This window comes from Argopecten irradians, chromosome 15 (genome assembly GCF_041381155.1).
Source record: "Argopecten irradians isolate NY chromosome 15, Ai_NY, whole genome shotgun sequence".
Classification (NCBI taxonomy): domain Eukaryota; kingdom Metazoa; phylum Mollusca; class Bivalvia; order Pectinida; family Pectinidae; genus Argopecten; species Argopecten irradians.
Window position 1 is genome coordinate 33,686,093 of NC_091148.1, and position 20,041 is coordinate 33,706,133.

A 20,041-nucleotide genomic window follows, 5' to 3' on the forward strand; every position below is an offset into this window, starting at 1 on the left:
TATATATTCCATAAGTTACTATCTCACTGTCGTATAAATATTACGGCGTTGATATATAAGTACTAGAATATCGAGGAAGCCTGTTGCATGGGAAACCCACGCTTGAATTCATATACACAGAGATTTAAATAGTATTATATAAATCTCTGATATACATTATAATTGTGAATTGTAGATTGAATACAAAAATCGCTGAACGTTAACATGACATATGATCACACGACTCCTGTCTATATCACACTTAGAGTAATCTGTGCACGGGAGACAACTCTTGTTATCTTATACGATACGAGTCCAAGAAGAAATATTTCAATGCTATGCTAGCTCTTAACTAATGATTTTTTAAACATATAGTAACATTTCTCATGTTTTATCATATTGACACCACATCTACTATATTTGTCAAATCATTTAATTTGAACCAATTAAAAGATCTATTTTACACCTTTTGGATGTAACTGGTAATACTATAAAGCTGTGATAGCCATAAAACGAGCACACTTCATTATACAGTCAAACCTCGATGTATCGAAGTTCATATAGAGCGGAATTACAAGCCGTCTTTGCTCAATTTAAAGAATAATTTACAAAAGTATATCAACTAAGGTAAAGCTACACGTGTAGTGTAAACTAAAATGTACATCACCATTTTACCGCCAGAAGTCGAAACATTCTTATTCATGCGTTGGACCTTTTCCTTAATTATTTGGCACATTAAAATCAGAATTAATTTTGTACGAAGTTGTCTGTGGTCAAAATTTAAGTTGGCAATAACCTGACCATTTAATTCTTCTCTTTAGTGGTACTATATGTTACTGTAGTAAAAGAGGACGGAGTCGTGTTCAAAATGCAATGATCAAATTAGATCAAGTTTACAGCAGATAATGTGAAACCCGAACGAATGAATGAATGAATGAATGAATGAATAGCTCAGTGATAGAGTTTGTAAATTATATGAATGGGATGACGTCATCACGGCGTAATTTTGTTTATGACGTCACGTTACTACAATACTCCTACTAATGTACACACGTGGTGTTACTATATAACGTAAGATTTACTAAATCGATGAAACGTGCACATATGAAAGTTGCAGTATATTTATATTTTATAACTAGAGGAATGAATCAAGGACGTATATGACACTTATAAATCCTTGAATGAATGAAGCATCAGGCATCACTTATCTATCTATGTACAAAAAACAACAACATATATAAACTACTTTGACATAAAAATCACATTAAAAAACATTAAATTATTATATATATATTATATTTCTGATTAAAGCAGCTAACTAAATACGTCCGCATGGCTCCATTACGTTCAAATGCCAGACAACCGATTAAAATGTCATACTTTGAAACAGACTATAGGAAGACGACAGCTGTGAGCCAATCGGAAGTTCAAAGGAAATTCAGCCCGAGGGAGGTGGCCATTTTGAATACACAACAAGTGAGTGAGACTGACTTCCTGTGTTTCTGATGCGGACGACTCGAGGACAGAAAAAATAAGTCAGGCGAAATGCCGGAACAAATAACAGTTTCGGAGTTTCTTAGTGAAACATGGGACGACTACAAATCCCCAACGACGTCAGCTTTCACCAAGAGGATGTCGCACTGTCGGAATACAGTGTCAACATTGGAAGAGGTTGGTGTAATGTTGTGTTTCCTCATAGCGATTATAAAATATTTTATTGGGTGTCATTTCGATAACGTTGTTTTTATTTCAGTACATTCAGTCTATCACTCTCCATTCAAAGCATTTGACACGCATTTTATGATTTACATTCAAGGAATTGATTTTGAAGATAAAGGGGCGGGGAGTTATATTTGTGTATTCCAATGTTCAGATGTTGCTGATCGTTTATTTTTAATATGTAGTGTGGTATACTATCATGTTCAGGCTTTAATAGGCTAGAACTGCTAACCACATGAAACAGAAATTTAACCATTAATTTGCTCTCGTTCATTCATAATTATTGAATGTCTTAGCCCCATTTTTCCCTAGGATCAGTTATAAACTTTGCTATATATATGAAGATGATTGATTTATCACACTAACACCAACATAAAAAATAAAACAGCATGCATTGAAAACCACAACACAGGAGCATTCGGTTCGATGGAATCCTTTTGAAAGCTTTTAAAAGAATGGACATGATTAGCAAGGAAAGATGAGTTAAACTCGATACAGTAGGACCGTTTTATATGTAATTGGACCAATATACTACCTCCCAGAGGTGGCAGGTTAGTGGTAGAATGTCAAGACCTCTTAATTAAACCTGTGATTTCGACCCATGACTCAGAGGTGAAGGGCTAGTGGAAGAAAGTCAAGATACTTTAATTATGTGACCTGGCCATCATTATGCAATAATGGAGGGCAAGTGGTATAGTTTGTCAGAACCTTTACCACCCAGCCATAGCAGCCATGGAGAAGACATAGAGGAATAATGATAGAATATATGACACCTAAACCACTGAGCCTCTAAATGATATTAAGGTTGGAGAGAGGGGTAGAATGCATACTGGTATGTCTGAAACACGACCTAATTATAGTCAGTACAGGAGAGCTGTATATGTGATAGAATTTCTTAACACGTTAAACAATTTGATCTACCTCCTTGCATTGTTATGATGCTCTTGCCGTTTTATGGAAAGTTGATATGTGACATATAGACAGATTTAAATAGGACATGTCTCGCTTTGTGTGGTCTCTAATCAGTCTGTTCAAAACATGATAAATCATTCCTGTTGTCTTTATGTTTGATCATGTTATGATCGATAAGACGCAGGATCATTGGTTTTCTAGTTTTATCTGCGCTATGTACATGATATATGAGAGAGTTTAGTATCTTGTCTGTATAGAAACCATTAATCATGAACACAGCTGTAACAGAGGCAATGCAGCACTGGTACAGATATATATTCCAGTATAAGCTGTATTGTTTTAGATTTGAACATCTGTTCCAAGACTTCACTCAAAAAATCTATAAAAATGTGACATCTGCAACTTTGGACTACATATGTATGAGAAGTCTAAGCAGGAAACGATTACAGACAGCAAATTATGGTTAATTCTGGAACAAGTCCTTGTACATAATCTCATTAAATTTGGCTGAATTAATTATCAATTTGTTTATCAGTTAGTGCGATTCTAAACATTTTTGCAAGAATGGGAAAAATCACACTTTATAGGATAAATGTGGTAATTGTCATTTATACCCTTGCAGACTGCACCTTGGCCTTTTAGTTTATATTGAAGAAGTGCAAAGGAATGTAAATTTATTGATATATCAATAAATTTACATTACTTTGCACTTCTTATATATAAGTACTTGTAAACCTGAGAGAGTATTTATAGATCACCAGATGTAGCTCGGCTGATGCCCCTTAAGACAAGTAGATAAAGACACTGACTGATAGGTGTATATCCAGATAAAACCAATTACACATTGAAGCCTACAGTCATTGGGTTTGTGGATTAATTGAGCCTACAGTCATTGGGTCTGTGGATTAATTGAGCCTACAGTCATGCGGTTTGTGGATTAATTGAGCCTACAGTCATTCGGTTTGTGGATTAATTGAGCCTACAGTCATTGGGTTTGTGGATTAATTGAGCCTACAGTCATTGGGTTTGTGGATTAATTGAGCCTACAGTCATTGGGTTTGTGGATTAAATGAGCCTACAGTCATTGGGTTTGTGGAATAATTGAGCCTACAGTCATTGGGTTTGTGGATTAATTGAGCCTACAGTCATTGGGTTTGTGGATTAATTGAGCATACAGTCATTGGGTTTGTGGATTAATTGAGCCTACAGTCATTGGGTTTGTGGATTAATTGAGCCTACAGTCATTGGGTTTGTGGATTAATTGAGCCTACAGTCATTGGGTTTGTGGATTAATTGAGCCTACAGTCATTGGTTTTGTGGATTAATTGAGCCTACAGTCATTGGGTTTGTGGATTAATTGAGCCTACAGTCATTGGGTTTGTGGATTAATTGAGCCTACAGTCATTGGGTTTGTGGATTAATTGAGCCTACAGTCATTGGGTTTGTGGATTAATTGAGCCTACAGTCATTGGGTTTGTGGATTAATTGAGCCTACAGTCATTGGGTTTGTGGAATAATTGAGCCTACAGTCATTGGGTTTGTGGATTAATTGAGCCTACAGTCATTGGGTTTGTGGATTAATTGAGCCTACAGTCATTGGGTTTGTGGATTAATTGAGCCTACAGTCATTGGTTTGTGGATTAATTAAGCCTACAGTCATTGGGTTTGTGGATTAATTGAGCCTACAGTCATTGGGTTTGTGGATTAATTGAGCCTACAGTCATTGGGTTTGTGGATTAATTGAGCCTACAGTCATTGGGTTTGTGGATTAATTGAGCCTACAGTCATTGGGTTTGTGGATTAATTGAGCCTACAGTCATTGGGTTTGTGGATTAATTGAGTCTACAGTCATTGGGTTTGTGGATTAATTGAGCCTACAGTCATTGGGTTTGTGGATTAATTGAGCCTACAGTCATTGGGTTTGTGGATTAATTGAGCCTACAGTCATTGGGTTTGTGGATTAATTGAGCATACAGTCATTGGGTTTGTGGATTAATTGAGTCTACAGTCATTGGGTTTGTGGATAATTGAGTCTACAGTCATTGGGTTTTGGATTAATTGAGCCAACAGTCATTGGGTTTGTGGATTAATTGAGCCTACAGTCATTGGGTTTGTGGATTAATTGAGCCTACAGTCATTGGTTTGTGGATTATTGAGCCTACAGCATTGGTTTGGATTAATTGAGCCTACAGTCATTGGGTTTGTGGATTAATTACAGAGATTGAGTCTACAGTCATTGGTTTGTGGATTAATTAGCTACAGTCATTGGGTTGTGGATTAATTGAGCCTACAGTCATTGGGTTTGTGGATTAATTGAGCCTACAGTCATAGGGTTTGTGGATTAATTGAGCCTACAGTCATTGGGTTTGTGGATTAATTGAGCCTACAGTCATTGGGTTTGTGGATTAATTGAGCCTACAGTCATTGGGTTTGTGGATTAATTGACTCTACAGTCATTGGGTTTGTGGATTGAGTCTACAGTCATTGGTTTGTGGATTAATTAAGCCTACAGTCATTGGGTTTGTGGATTAATTGACTCTACAGTCATTGGGTTTGTGGATTAATTGAGCATACAGTCATTGGGTTTGTGGATTAATTGAGCCTACAGTCATTGGGTTTGTGGATTAATTGAGCCTACAGTCATTGGGTTTGTGGATTAATTGAGCCTACAGTCATTGGGTTTGTGGATTAATTGAGCCTACAGTCATTGGGTTTGTGGATTAATTGAGCCTACAGTCATTGGGTTTGTGGATTAATTGAGTCTACAGTCATTTGGTTTTGTGGATTAATTGAGCCTACAGTCATTGGGTTTGTGGATTAATTGAGCATACAGTCATTGGGTTTGTGGATTAATTGAGCCTACAGTCATTGGGTTTGTGGATTAATTGAGCATACAGTCATTGGGTTTGTGGATTAATTGAGTCTACAGTCATTGGGTTTGTGGAATAATTGAGTCTACAGTCATTGGGTTTATGGATTAATTGAGCCTACAGTCATTGGGTTTGTGGATTAATTGAGTCTACAGTCATTGGGTTTGTGGATTAATTGAGCCTACAGTCATTGGGTTTGTGGATTAGTTGAGCCTACAGTCATTGGGTTTGTGGATTAATTGAGCCTACAGTCATTGGGTTTGTGGATTAATTGAGCCTACAGTCATTGGGTTTGTGGATTGAGTCTACAGTCATTGGTTTGTGGATTAATTAAGCCTACAGTCATTGGGTCTGTGGATTAATTGAGCCTACAGTCATTGGGTTTGTGGATTAATTGATTGTTAAATGGTTAAATGAATAGGACTATATAGTTACAAGTTAAATTGATTGACGTAAAGAATTTCACACTGTTTTCCAAGCATGTAAAAATGTATAAGAAATGTAAATGTTAAAGATGTGCACATTTTGTGTTGAATTGTTGGTGATCTGGGTTTATTTGGGTTTATTTTTTATATCGAAGGAATTTTTTTTCTAGATATTTCCATGTAAGTCTGTGTATCATCTGTTAGTGTTATATACTAAACTGTTTGATGTGGTAGTATTATAATCTGACTAAAGTATACAAAATACATGACAGATTATTTCCTTGTAAGTCTGTGTATCATCTGTTATATAGTTTGTATACTATTTGATGTGGTAGTATTATAATCTGACTATAGTATACAAAATACATGACAGATTATTTCCCTGTCCTATACTAGTACACATACTGGTGAGTGGTGAGAAGTCATCGCTGACCAAGTCGCTGACATCCTGGCTTCTCAGTCAACTTCCTGATAGTGTTAACTTACTCATGTCACAAAAGACAAGGGAGGCAACTCATGATCTAAAACTTACTCGTATCACAAAAGACAGGGAAGACAACACATGTGCTAAAACTTACTTTTATCACAAAAGATAGGGGAGACAACTCATGATATAACACTTACTTGTATCACAAAAGACAGGGAAGACAACACATGTGCTAACACTTACTCATATCACAGAAGACAGGGGAGACAACTCATGTGCTAACACTTACTCATATCACAAAAGGCAAGGGAGACAACTCATGTGCTAAAACTTACTCTTATCACAAAAGATAGGGGAGACAACTCATGATCTAACACATACTCATATCACAAAAGATAGGGGAGACAACTCATGAGCATAGAAGGCAGGGGAGACAACCACAAACACCTGTTGCTACTGCTAACAGTAATTTGTTTTCTTAGTTTTAATAGTAGTCACCCCTTTTGATCCTACTAGCAAAGTTCAGAGTGGAGTTAATTAGGAAATATTGAAGGGAAGCTTATTGGGTAGGGGCCTCAATCCAGTCTCAGGATTTCCAAAATAGCTTGAAGTTGGAGTATATCTGACATCTTCAGTTTACTACAGTATTTCACATTCTAGTCAAATTCTACAGTCTAGTGGTCTACTTACAAAGATTATTTCCGTCCCATTTCCATATACTGGTATACTGTGTTTGACCTAATAAGTGCCCTTCCCATATCGGAGGCTGCAATGCCCACTTGCAAACTGAATGCAGACTGAGACCATCAAAATTCTGCAGGTTTTTTTTTTGCAAATTGATAATAATAGCTAACTTTGTGTAATACATTTGTGAATGGTCAGTCTAAATTTGACCCTATTGATATTGAAAGCACCCCCTCATTCTTTTTCAATTCTTTTTCGCCCTGGGTGCTATTTGTGTCAAATATGATAGTTCCTCTCAAGAAGGAAGCAAAATAATCCCAAGTCATTCACAAAAAAGTGTGTTGTTTTCAATCATGTTTTCTTACAATTGTTTTAACTTTTGAATGTGTATTGGTTATTCACCCAATAAATTTTCTGACTAAAACGTATAAAAGTTTCAAGGTCTTAATCTTTATAGACCTCCTGTTGTGGATACAATCTCCTCATCCCAGTATTGGAGGCTGAACCAGGAGTCTGAACACGCGGAAGGTCTACACACATATATTGATCTCAGTTAATCAATGTCTTTACCTTGGTGGCCACATACCTACTGTTGGTATATGTGTGACTTCAGGGGGCTTCTCAAGATGGAGTTCAAGATAAAATACCATGTATCAGCTAAAATGGCGATCATTGAACTGTTTATAGAGTCTAAATCTGTATGTAAAGTAGTGATCTCTATAGTTAAGTGTCATCATGAAATCAAAGGAATCTGCAAATGGGGACCAAATGGGGACAATTTGCTAAAGTTTGAGACCACAAAGTTCCCTTGAGATATATACAAAGTTTTTATCCAGAGAAAAATGTAACTTGATTTTAAATGTCTGCTATCAAAGTATCTACAGAACCAGTCATGAGTTTGTAACATAATTAGTGTTATCACTGATTGCCTTATGTGGAACACTCGAATATCTAGGTCATCTAATATTAATTGGGTCAACACCAGGCCAGATTGGCATGTCAGCAATGACTGAGTGGGTGGGTCTGTACACTTTTAGTTCAGGAAGGCTCTTCAGACATTATATAAATAAACAACTTAGAAAAAGGAGGAGAAAATTTGGCTATACTGTGATGGTAATATCCAATTTGGGTCCACCGTAATGGTAATACCTATGGACAATTTCTGTACACCATGATGGTAATACCCATGAACAATTTGGGTACACTGCGATGGTAATACCCATGAACAATTTATGTACACAGTGATGGTAATACACATGAACAATTTGTGTACACCGTGATGGTAATACCCATGAACAATTTATGTACACCGTGATGGTAATACACATGGACAATTTGTGTACACCATGATGGTAATACCCATGAACAATTTATGTACACCCATGAACAATTTATGTACACTGCGATGGTAATACCCATGAACAATTTGTGTACACTGTGATGGTAATACCCATGAACAATTTTTGTATACTGTGATGGTAACACCCATGAACAATTTGGGTACAATGCGATGGTAATACCCATGAACAATTTATGTACACAGTGATGGTAATACACATGAACAATTTGTGTACACCGTGATGGTAATACCCATGAACAATTTATGTACACCGTGATGGTAATACACATGGACAATTTGTGTACACCATGATGGTAATACCCATGAACAATTTATGTACACTGCGATGGTAATACCCATGAACAATTTGTGTACACTGTGATGGTAATACCCATGAACAATTTTTGTATACTGTGATGGTAACACCCATGAACAATTTGGGTACAATGCGATGGTAATACCCATGAACAATTTATGTACACAGTGATGATAATACACATGAACAATTTATGTACACCGTGATGGTAATACACATGGACAATTTGTGTACACCATGATGGTAATACCCATGAACAATTTATGTACACTGCGATGGTAATACCCATGAACAATTTGTGTACACTGTGATGGTAATACCCATGAACAATTTTTGTATACTGTGATGGTAACACCCATGAACAATTTGGGTACAATGCGATGGTAATACCCATGAACAATTTATGTACACAGTGATGATAATACACATGAACAATTTTTGTATACTGTGATGGTAACACCCATGAACAATTTTTGTATACTGTGATGGTAACACCCATGAACAATTTGTGTACACTGTGATGGTAATACCCATGAACATTTTGGGTACAATGTGATGGTAACACCCATGAACATTTTGCTCTCGGTCTACAAAAACAGATCAGCTGATAGTGTAACTGGGGTAAATATATAGTAGGTGTTCATTGCTATGTTTGGTGGTACTACTGTAAAACTAATTAGGGAATGGGGTCACATGCTCGCTCAACCATGTCCGCTGTTACATCCTCACAGGAATCCTTTATGGAATTCTGTAGTGTTGTATTTCTCCCTAGATATCATTCAGGACAGAGTTTCTTTGTAAATGATAATGGTTTTGTATGAGTGGATCTGAGGAGTCAAACTAGTGACCAGGGTAGCTGGCTTATTGTTTTGATGTCTCCATATCTATTGTTTCTCCTGTCCATTGTGTCCCAACCTTCAACTTCTGTCCTGCTTTGTAATATATGAGGCAGACATTTCTGTTATGTTACAGTAAAACATGTTTATATAAGAAACACATCCATGGTTATAAACTTTTGTTGGTTCCCATAAGAAGTTCATTATTTGTAGCATTATTTTACTGTATTTTGTTAAAATCTGCAGTTCTCTTGTGTGATTTTACAATAAAGAAACACAAACGTTACTTGGGTATTTCATTTTGCTGGTTGATATATCAAAGAATGAAGTGCAGAAGGATCGCTCTTTGAAATGGACTATAGAGCAATCATTGAATTAAATATTGATAGCCTTTGGTTGAAATCAACAGGATTTATACTGTCAATTCACCATTAGCTTTATAGCTGAATTCTAATGGTATTTCTCCTGAAGATGATTTCTATAAAGTTATCATAGGTGTTGAAACATAGCCCCTAGACGTCCATGTAAAGCGTGCTGTAAGTAATGGTCACAGGTTCTTTATCTGTATAGCTGATGGCTATATGATTAGATCTATCATTAAGTCATCAGTTAGTCGGAGATCTGGACCTGGACGTAACTTTAGTTTGGAATGTTAGCTTAGTCTCATAACAATGTCAGTCCAGGTAAGTCAAACCATTCTATTACCCCAGACAGCTTTGATACTACAATTTTTCGGTGTGAGATATTTCTGTCTCGTCCAATACTTTGGTAAAGACAAGCTCAAGCCGTACAAGATCTTGGCTTGTTCTCAATTTTTGTATGATGGCTCAGTAACAGTAACACGTCATGACAACAATGTAATTATGTCACAAACATGGTGACAACAACCATACATTCAGATCAGGTTATCCTTGCTTGCATTAGTCAATACTAGAACAAAGTAGCGCACATGCAGTATAAGAGAAAAAGAAAATTCACATTCTTTGGGGTGAGACAGGAGATCTCAAACCTAAGGAGAAGATTCTTAATAAGCTGCATGTTAAACACTCAGAAAAGTCTAAAAAATCTTACCCCTTGTGTGGAGATTCTCTTAGCTGTCTCACCTCAAAGGGGATGAAATGTTCTATTATGAGTAGTCTGTAAAGACCACCCAAGGTACACAGACAAACTATGTTATTGTCAAGTGGTCCACAAGTATGTAAAAATGTGTCGAAATTGACCATTTTAATCCCAAGTATGTGGTCTAATTAAACAGGTGGTCATTATACAGAGGTGGTCCACATTTGATTAGTTGTATCATCCTGTCTGATTCGTTATGTCAGGTTTCAAGCTTCAATTATTTCATCCAAATGCATGACAATTTGCATACATAAAATAGGTAAATGTCAGTTACATGGTGATACAGACATAACATTACTGGACACCTTAGGCTAGGAATGTTACCTGAAATCTCGTTACACGATCACTACAGGTATCAAGATTTATATCAGATAGGGACATTAGAGATGTTACGTCATTATCTCAGGTGTGTACAGGTAAGGTGTAGAGCACGGTTCATTTAATCTGTGACAATTTCACTCCAGGTGATGTTGTAATTGGTGACAAATATGGAGGTATTTTGATGACTGTCATTTAGTTACAGGTGAATATTGGTGTTTGAAGATCAAGGTCAATATTCTGTACCAAAATAAATTCTGAACCTTGACCTGATTTGATGATGTACTTCTGTAATGAAAGACTATTGAGTTCTGATTCAATGTAATTTATAAAACACCATAAAATACTACAGGTTGAGGGCCATAGTGGTATAATGTCAGACACCTGAACCACTCAGCCACTATGTCCCAGAGGTGGAGAGCTAGTGGCAGAATGTCAGACCTCTTAACCACTCAGCCACTATGTCACAGAGGTGGAGAACTAATTGTATGTCATACACCTGAACCACTCAGCCACTATGTCCCAGAGGTGGAGGGCTAGTGCCAGAATGTCAGACACCTTAACCACTCAGCCACTATGTCCCAGAGGTGGAGAACTAGTTGTATGTCATACATCTGAACCACTCAGCCACTATGTCCCAGAGGTGGAGGACTAGTGGCAGAATGTCAGACACCTTAACCACTCAGCCACTATGTCCCAGAGGTGGAGAACTAGTTGTATGTCATACACCTGAACCACTCAGCCACTATGTCCCAGAGGTGGAGGGCTAGTGCCAGAATGTCAGACACCTTAACCACTCAGCCACTATGTCCCAGAGGTGGAGAACTAGTTGTATGTCATACATCTGAACCACTCAGCCACTATGTCCCAGAGGTGGAGGACTAGTGGCAGAATGTCAGACACCTTAACCACTCAGCCACTATGTCCCAGAGGTGGAGAACTAGTTGTATGTCATACACCTGAACCACTCAGCCACTATGTCCCAGAGGTGGAGGGCTAGTGGCAGAATGACAGAAACCTTAACCACTCAGCCACTATGTCCCAGAGGTGGAGAACTGGTTGTATATCATACACCTGAACCACTCAGCCACTATGTCCCAGAGGTGGAGGGCTAGTGGCAGAATGTCAGACACCTTAACCACTCAGCCACTATGTCCCAGAGGTGGAGAACTAGTTGTTGTATGTCATACACCTGAACCACTCAGCCACTATGTCCCAGAGGTGGACGGCTAGTGGTAGAATGTCAAACACCTTAACCACTCAGTCACTGTGACCCAGAGGTTGGGGGGCAATGACCCAGAGGTTGGGGGGCAATTGGTAGAATGTTAGACACCTTAACCACTCAGCCACTGTGACACAAAGGTGGAAGGCTAGTGCATGGTAGAATGTCAGACACCTTAACCACTCAGCCAATGTTAATGTCCCAGAGGTGGAGGGCCATATTGGTAGAATGTCAGACACCACTCTGCCACCATGACCCAGAAGTGGACAGATAGTACATAGAATGAAGGTAATTTTAGCTACTAGCCTTCTCATACCCTGTAGTGCAAAAGTAGATTTTTGGTAAATACTTTTTTTTCTGAGAAAGAAATGAATAGAGTAGTTTGTTTTAGGTTATTTGGGTGAATACGGTAGGTCTGGTAAATGAAGTGTAATTGATATAGAATACACAGCACCTTTAAGTGATTTGTACCGCTGAGACAAAATATTTAGACAAATGAGTTAGTCTAAACGCTCAAATATCCTACATATGTTCCTGGAGCTGGGATGGCAGACAATCAATATCACATGTACGTTTTGACTCTATAGGTGTAAACACCGCGCAGAGAAGCTTGGAACCTACTCTCTGGTATTCATTCATTTCTGGTGCACAATCTGAAATGTGAATTATTCGACAGCAAAAAATCCACACAATCTTTGAGAACGCTGCCTAAAGGGTAGATTTTCCTATTTGAGTGCAATCTTTCTGATTAGCTAGCCCGACCTTCGGTGACCCTTCCCATACCTTTGGGATTTGTAGGATACGTAACTACGGTTACTAAATGGCTATAAATAGCATCTGTTCCTTTTATCAACCCTATCGGTGCAGGTTAATGCTCAGAAGGAAGGTACAAATGCTATAGGTTTAAAGTACGCCAAACTTGGAACTGATGTTTTGTGCAGGCAAAACAAAAATTTAGGTAATTTTTTTTCGCTAAGAGAATCAGAATTCCAAAAAAAAAGTCAATAAAAGATAAACATTTACAGTTGTTGATAATAATGGAAACTGTACAGAACTCCTTTTCCCCCAAATGTTTTCTTTAAGAAAGCAAACTCCCATTTCTATCTGTCAAGTTCAAATATTTGGAATGTCGTAAAGCTTGAGAATATGTCGGTACATCTCATAATCAGTAGATCTAGAGAAATGTTCGCAAAAGAGCTTGCTTCTAAAACAAAAAAATCAAGCTTATAAGAAGTTCTAGAAGGACTAAATCATTTCAAAATGCTCATTTAAACTTTTGTTGTTGAAGAAATCTGAGAAATCTTGTGCGGTAATTTGGTGCATACCCTTAATTGTAGTGAAGATAGTTTACTACAACGCTGGGTATTTACTGGAGAGCATTCAGTGTATGACAGTGCAAAATCCCATTGTTATAAAAACACAGTACAACAGGAGGAATATATATACCATAGTATTTAAGAAGGGTTTTAATGGAATGTTGAAAACCCTGCTCAGTCCCATTCAGCTTAACAAATCCAAACGGATATATATCAACGCAGATCTGAGATCATTTATATCATTAAGAACAGAAATACATCTGGTAGTTTGTAAATGTGTATAAAGATCATTTTCATACATATAATAGGTATATGGCTTTACTACTGTACTTTGTACTGACAATGGGGTACTAACAATGGGTACTGACTGAAATGGAATCCTACTGTTATACATTGTGTTTACTGAATCAGGTGGTGAAAAAAGGGCCTACAAAAAGCTGAGAAGTGAACTGGTTTGTTGTATTCCTCTGGAGCAAGACCTCACTTTGATTAGTCTTGTCTGTTCATTGAGATAGCCAGTGACTGCTTCAAAAATAGTGAAAAAAACTCCTACAATTGGTTATGATGTGTTTCTACAATTGGTTATGATGTGTTTCACCAATAGGGACAAAAACTCTTACAATTAGTTATGATGTGTTACAGAAATAGGGACAAAAACTCTTACAATTAGTTATGATGTGTTACAGAAATAGGGACAAAAACTCTTACAATTAGTTATGATGTGTTACAGAAATAGGGACAAAAACTCTTACAATTATTTATGATGTGTTACAGAAATAGGGGCAAAAACTCTTACAATTTGTTATGTGTTACAGAAATAGGGACAAAAATTCTTACAATTAGTTATGGTGTGTTACAGAAATAGGGGCAAAAACTCTTACAATTAGTTATGATGTGTTACAGAAATAGGGGCAAAAACTCTTACAATTAGTTATGATGTATTACAGAAATAGGGACAAAAACTCTTACAATTAGTTATGATGTGTTTCAGAAATAGGGACAAAAATTCTTACAATTTGTTATGATGTATTACAGAAATAGGGACAAAAACTCTTACAATTAGTTATGATGTGTTTCAGAAATAGGGACAAAAATTCTTACAATTTGTTATGATGTATTACAGAAATAGGGACAAAAACTCTTACAATTAGTTATGATGTGTTTCAGAAATAGGGACAAAAATTCTTACAATTTGTTATGATGTATTACAGAAATAGGGACAAAAATTCTTACAATTAGTTATGATGTGTTTCAGAAATAGGGGCAAAAACTCTTACAATTATTTATGATGTGTTACAGAAATAGGGGCAAAAACTCTTACAATTTGTTATGTGTTACAGAAATAGGGACAAAAATTCTTACAATTAGTTATGATGTGTTACAGAAATAGGGACAAAAACTCTTACAATTAGTTATGATGTGTTACAGAAATAGGGACAAAAACTCTTACAATTAGTTATGATGTGTTACAGAAATAGGGGCAAAAACTCTTACAATTATTTATGATGTGTTACAGAAATAGGGGCAAAAACTCTTACAATTTGTTATGTGTTACAGAAATAGGGACAAAAATTCTTACAATTAGTTATGATGTGTTACAGAAATAGGGACAAAAACTCTTACAATTAGTTATGATGTGTTACAGAAATAGGGGCAAAAACTCTTACAATTAGTTATGATGTGTTACAGAAATAGGGACAAAAACTCTTACAATTTGTTATGATGTGTTACAGAAATAGGGACAAAAACTCTTACAATTAGTTATGATGTGTTTCAGAAATAGGGACAAAAACTCTTACAATTTGTTATGATGTGTTTCAGAAATAGGGACAAAAATTCTTACAATTAGTTATGATGTGTTTCAGAAATAGGGACAAAAATTCTTACAATTTGTTATGATGTATTACAGAAATAGGGACAAAAACTCTTACAATTAGTTATGATGTGTTACAGAAATAGGGACAAAAATTCTTACAATTAGTTATGATGTATTACAGAAATAGGGACAAAAACTCTTACAATTAGTTATGATGTGTTACAGAAATAGGGGCAAAAACTCTTACAATTAGTTATGATGTGTTACAGAAATAGGGGCAAAAACTCTTACAATTTGTTATGTGTTACAGAAATAGGGACAAAAATTCTTACAATTAGTTATGATGTGTGTTACAGAAATAGGGCAAAAAACTCTTACAATTTGTTATGATGTATTACAGAAATAGGGACAAAAACTCTTACAATTAGTTATGATGTGTTTCAGAAATAGGGACAAAAATTCTTACAATTAGTTATGATGTGTTACAGAAATAGGGACAAAAATTCTTACAATTAGTTATGAATGTGTTACAGAAATAGGGACAAAAATTCTTACAATTTGTTATGATGTATTACAGAAATAGGGACAAAAACTCTTACAATTAGTTATGATGTGTTTCAGAAATAGGGACAAAAATTCTTACAATTTGTTATGATGTATTACAGAAATAGGGACAAAAACTCTTACAATTAGTTATGATGTGTTTCAGAAATAGGGACAAAAATTCTTACAATTTGTTATGATGTGTTACAGAAATAGGGACAAAAACTCTTACAATTAGTTATGATGTGTTTCAGAAATAGGGGCAAAAACTCTTACAATTAGTTATGATGTGTTTCAGAAATAGGGACAAAAATTCTTACAATTTGTTATGATGTGTTACAGAAATAGGGACAAAAATTCTTACAATTAGTTATGATGTGTTTCACAGAAATAGGGACAAAAACTCTTACAATTAGTTATGATGTGTTACAGAAATAGGGACAAAAATTCTTACAATTAGTTATGATGTATTACAGAAATAGGGACAAAAACTCTTACAATTAGTTTATGATGTGTTACAGAAATAGGGGCAAAAATTCTTACAATTAGTTATGATGTATTACAGAAATAGGGACAAAAACTCTTACAATTAGTTATGATGTGTTACAGAAATAGGGGCAAAAATTCTTACAATTAGTTATGATGTATTACAGAAATAGGGACAAAAACTCTTACAATTAGTTATGATGTGTTACAGAAATAGGGACAAAAACTCTTACAATTAGTTATGATGTGTTACAGAAATAGGGACAAAAATTCTTACAATTAGTTATGATGTATTACAGAAATAGGGACAAAAACTCTTACAATTAGTTATGATGTGTTACAGAAATAGGGGCAAAAATTCTTACAATTAGTTATGATGTATTACAGAAATAGGGACAAAAACTCTTACAATTTGTTATGATGTGTTACAGAAATAGGGACAAAAACTCTTACAATTAGTTATGATGTGTTACAGAAATAGGGACAAAAATTCTTACAATTAGTTATGATGTATTACAGAAATAGGGACAAAAATTCTTACAATTAGTTATGATGTGTTACAGAAATAGGGGCAAAAATTCTTACAATTAGTTATGATGTATTACAGAAATAGGGGCAAAAATTCTTACAATTAGTTATGATGTATTACAGAAATAGGGACAAAAATTCTTACAATTAGTTATGATGTGTTACAGAAATAGGGACAAAAATCTTACAATTAGTTATGATGTGTTACAGAAATAGGGACAAAAAACTCTTACAATTAGTTATGATGTGTTACAGAAATAGGGACAAAAATTCTTACAATTAGTTATGATGTGTTACAGAAATAGGGACAAAAATTCTTACAATTAGTTATGATGTATTACAGAAATAGGGACAAAAATTCTTACAATTAGTTATGATGTGTTACAGAAATAGGGACAAAAATTTACAATTGTTATGATGTATACAAAAATCTTACAATTAGTTATGGTATTACAGAAATAGGGATAAAACCCCTTCTAAGACTACCGGTGTATACTGTACTGTAATAAGCCAAGGAAACATTTGTCTTTGCATAGCTATCCCCCTTCATTTGTAGGTGTGTGTAGTACACAAGCTTGTTGAGCCAGTATGTGACCATCCCATGTTCATACCCCAGTTTGGTCACTACATTGTCTCCTTTCCTGAATTAAATAGGACATATACAGATACCTCTAGCATCTCCCCCCTCCCCCCCTTCCATCCCCAATTATCCTTGTAATTGCTTCATTTGTGCATCTGGTGTTTGTATTCAGCCTATAACTGAAGATTCAATCTACAATACCCATGTAAAGCATGTATTTACACCGTGCTATTTACAAATATTTCCCAGCTGTTTTGTAGTGAAATCAATATTATGGTAAGGTTTAGGTGATTTGGGATTCCGAATCCTCGACAAAAACACAAATATTGTCGTGTAATGACATTCCTTGTGTAAAGCCAACATTCTCCTGAGGATTTACTCGGATTATAGACAATCGTAGATATCCTGGTCACAGTGACTTAATTGGTCAATGATAGAACGATCGATTGTAAGATATCAATATTCTGATTTCATTACCGGTCACTTGTGACGTGGAACTAGTACGATGTAAAAACAAATTGAAGCATTAGGAGATCTGCTTTGTGCCTACAGTGTCTAGATAAGCGGGGAGTTACATACAGAGGAATTCTACACTGGTCGATTATTTGTTTATGGACCTGTTTTGGGGATAATGGCAATATTTATGTACCTGTGTTTGGGACAATGGCAAAATTCAACAAGGCATAAGATTATGTTTCAAGTACATATGACTTCTGTTGGCTAACAGGAGAGGAGAAAATACAGCTGCTATTTTGGGTTTTGAACCCCACACCTTTAAACACTGCTGGTTGCTCTGCCGGTTGCTTTGCTGAGTGAGGTAACTGCAGGTCAGTTGTAATCGACCTAGACAAGTGTTGGTTACTGTATATTACAGATATGACTGCTTCAAGCTGGTACAAGTGTTCTGAGTTTTGTTACCCTATAAAGAAGCTCTTGATACTGCCCTATATATACATATTATAATAGATTGCACACTATGTAAATATATAGGGCCTTGGCTGGTGCAAGCGTTTCCTGTTCTACACTGTAAGTAAATAGATCTACTGAGGAAGGTCTGACTGTAGCTAACACAGGATATTGATTGTTACTCTGGAAGGAACATCATCCTGAAGTCTAAACCCCTAACAACAAAATAGATATATTTATCATATAGCATATTGTCGAAACTCTTAACAGAAAAATAGATATATATATCATTTATATAGCATATTGTCGAAACTCTTAACAGAAAAATAGATATATATATCATATGCATTGTATGTTATCTAAAACCCTAACAACAAATATACCATAGACAGATTGGACCATCCAAGAAAATATTTGTGTTTCTGGTAACCATATATCATCCCTATAAAATCACTGTGAATTATCCATCAAAAGCTACAAAATTGTTTGTTTTGCACAAAATTTGGAACAAATGAACTGATTTCTTTCTATATAATTAGGATATCAAGAATAAGAAATCAACTCCATGGTTTAATAGGTTTCAATGAAAAATAAAGAGAAAATGTAAAATCAAATTAAAAAAAAAAATTCTGTAACTTTCCACCCTTCTGTTTCAATCGTGTTAGCGGAAACGTGTATATTGTTTTGTTTGTCCTAGTAGGGAGGGTTGAGTGATGCGAGTTAGAACAGAAAACAAAGCCGAGCATTAATTCAAGCATGAAGTCAGGATCTATTCATTCATCTTTGTTTACATCCTGTATAAATAACAATGACACTTGTTTGTCTTGATAAACAATTGCGTTTATTGGCCCATAAATGCAACACAAAACTTTTTGTCTATAAGTTAAATATACAATGGCATTTATTGGCTTATGAATGCAATGCAGAGGAACTGGTTTGGGTAAATTAACTGAACTATGTGTTAAGTACCTTATAAGTACCAAAATGAACTGGATCATTTAGTAAACAAATAAATACAAATTACTCATTTTACATGTGGTTAGGATAATTTGTCAGAGCATATATTCTGGTCATGTGGTCATGATCAGTAGTAACTTAGTGGTCAGTTACATTTTCCTACACTCTGGGTGATGAGTTTGAACCCATCTGGTTTTCAAGCTACTTAGAATGGATTGTTGGTTTCTTTCCTTGTACTCCGCTTTTCTCTTCCTCCTTATATCTAACCTGGCATGTTCTGAAGAAAAAAATGGGGCCGTGGTGGCCGAATGGTAAGATATCCCAATATATGACCAAAAAGCTATCCACCTCTGGGTTGTGGATTCGAATCCCAACCATCCAACCAGAATAAGACCCACTTTACCTGTTTTGACCTTTACACAGAATATGGAATAAGAATGTTCTGACAATTTTGAAATCTCTGAGAAAAAAAAATAAAAAATATTCCGAGTGAGGTGTTATCTCTGTTTGACAGGCTGTTTCCTGTATTGTGATCACAGAACACAACAGTTAGGACGGATGATTTAAGAATGGCTCTGTTATCACACTGTAGAGTATGATATGCCTATTTTATCTTGACTTAGCAATGTCTGAGGTTATAGCCAATACAACAGATTGCAGCATTTTTTTTTCTCCCTAGTACATTATGGTTTTGTAATGGCAGATGGTAGGTATCTATGTAAGGGCAGGTCTGGGTAATATCA

General features: G+C 35.8%; 1 protein-coding gene across 6 annotated transcripts in view; it reads left to right on the forward strand.

The window, feature by feature from the left end:
* The first annotated feature begins 1,405 nt into the window (after positions 1–1,405).
* Positions 1,406–20,041, forward strand: part of LOC138309476 (arf-GAP with SH3 domain, ANK repeat and PH domain-containing protein 2-like) — a 105,963-nt gene continuing 87,327 nt past the window's right edge. For 2 of the 6 annotated variants that reach the window (XM_069250681.1, XM_069250682.1), the window contains exon 1: positions 1,407–1,650. In XM_069250681.1, coding sequence (XP_069106782.1) covers positions 1,525–1,650 — 126 coding nt within the window. In that variant the 5' untranslated portion in view covers positions 1,407–1,524. Of the gene's footprint in view, positions 1,651–20,041 lie in introns of all 6 variants that reach the window. The other 4 variants (XM_069250687.1, XM_069250686.1, XM_069250683.1 and 1 more) reach the window with 3 other exon arrangements.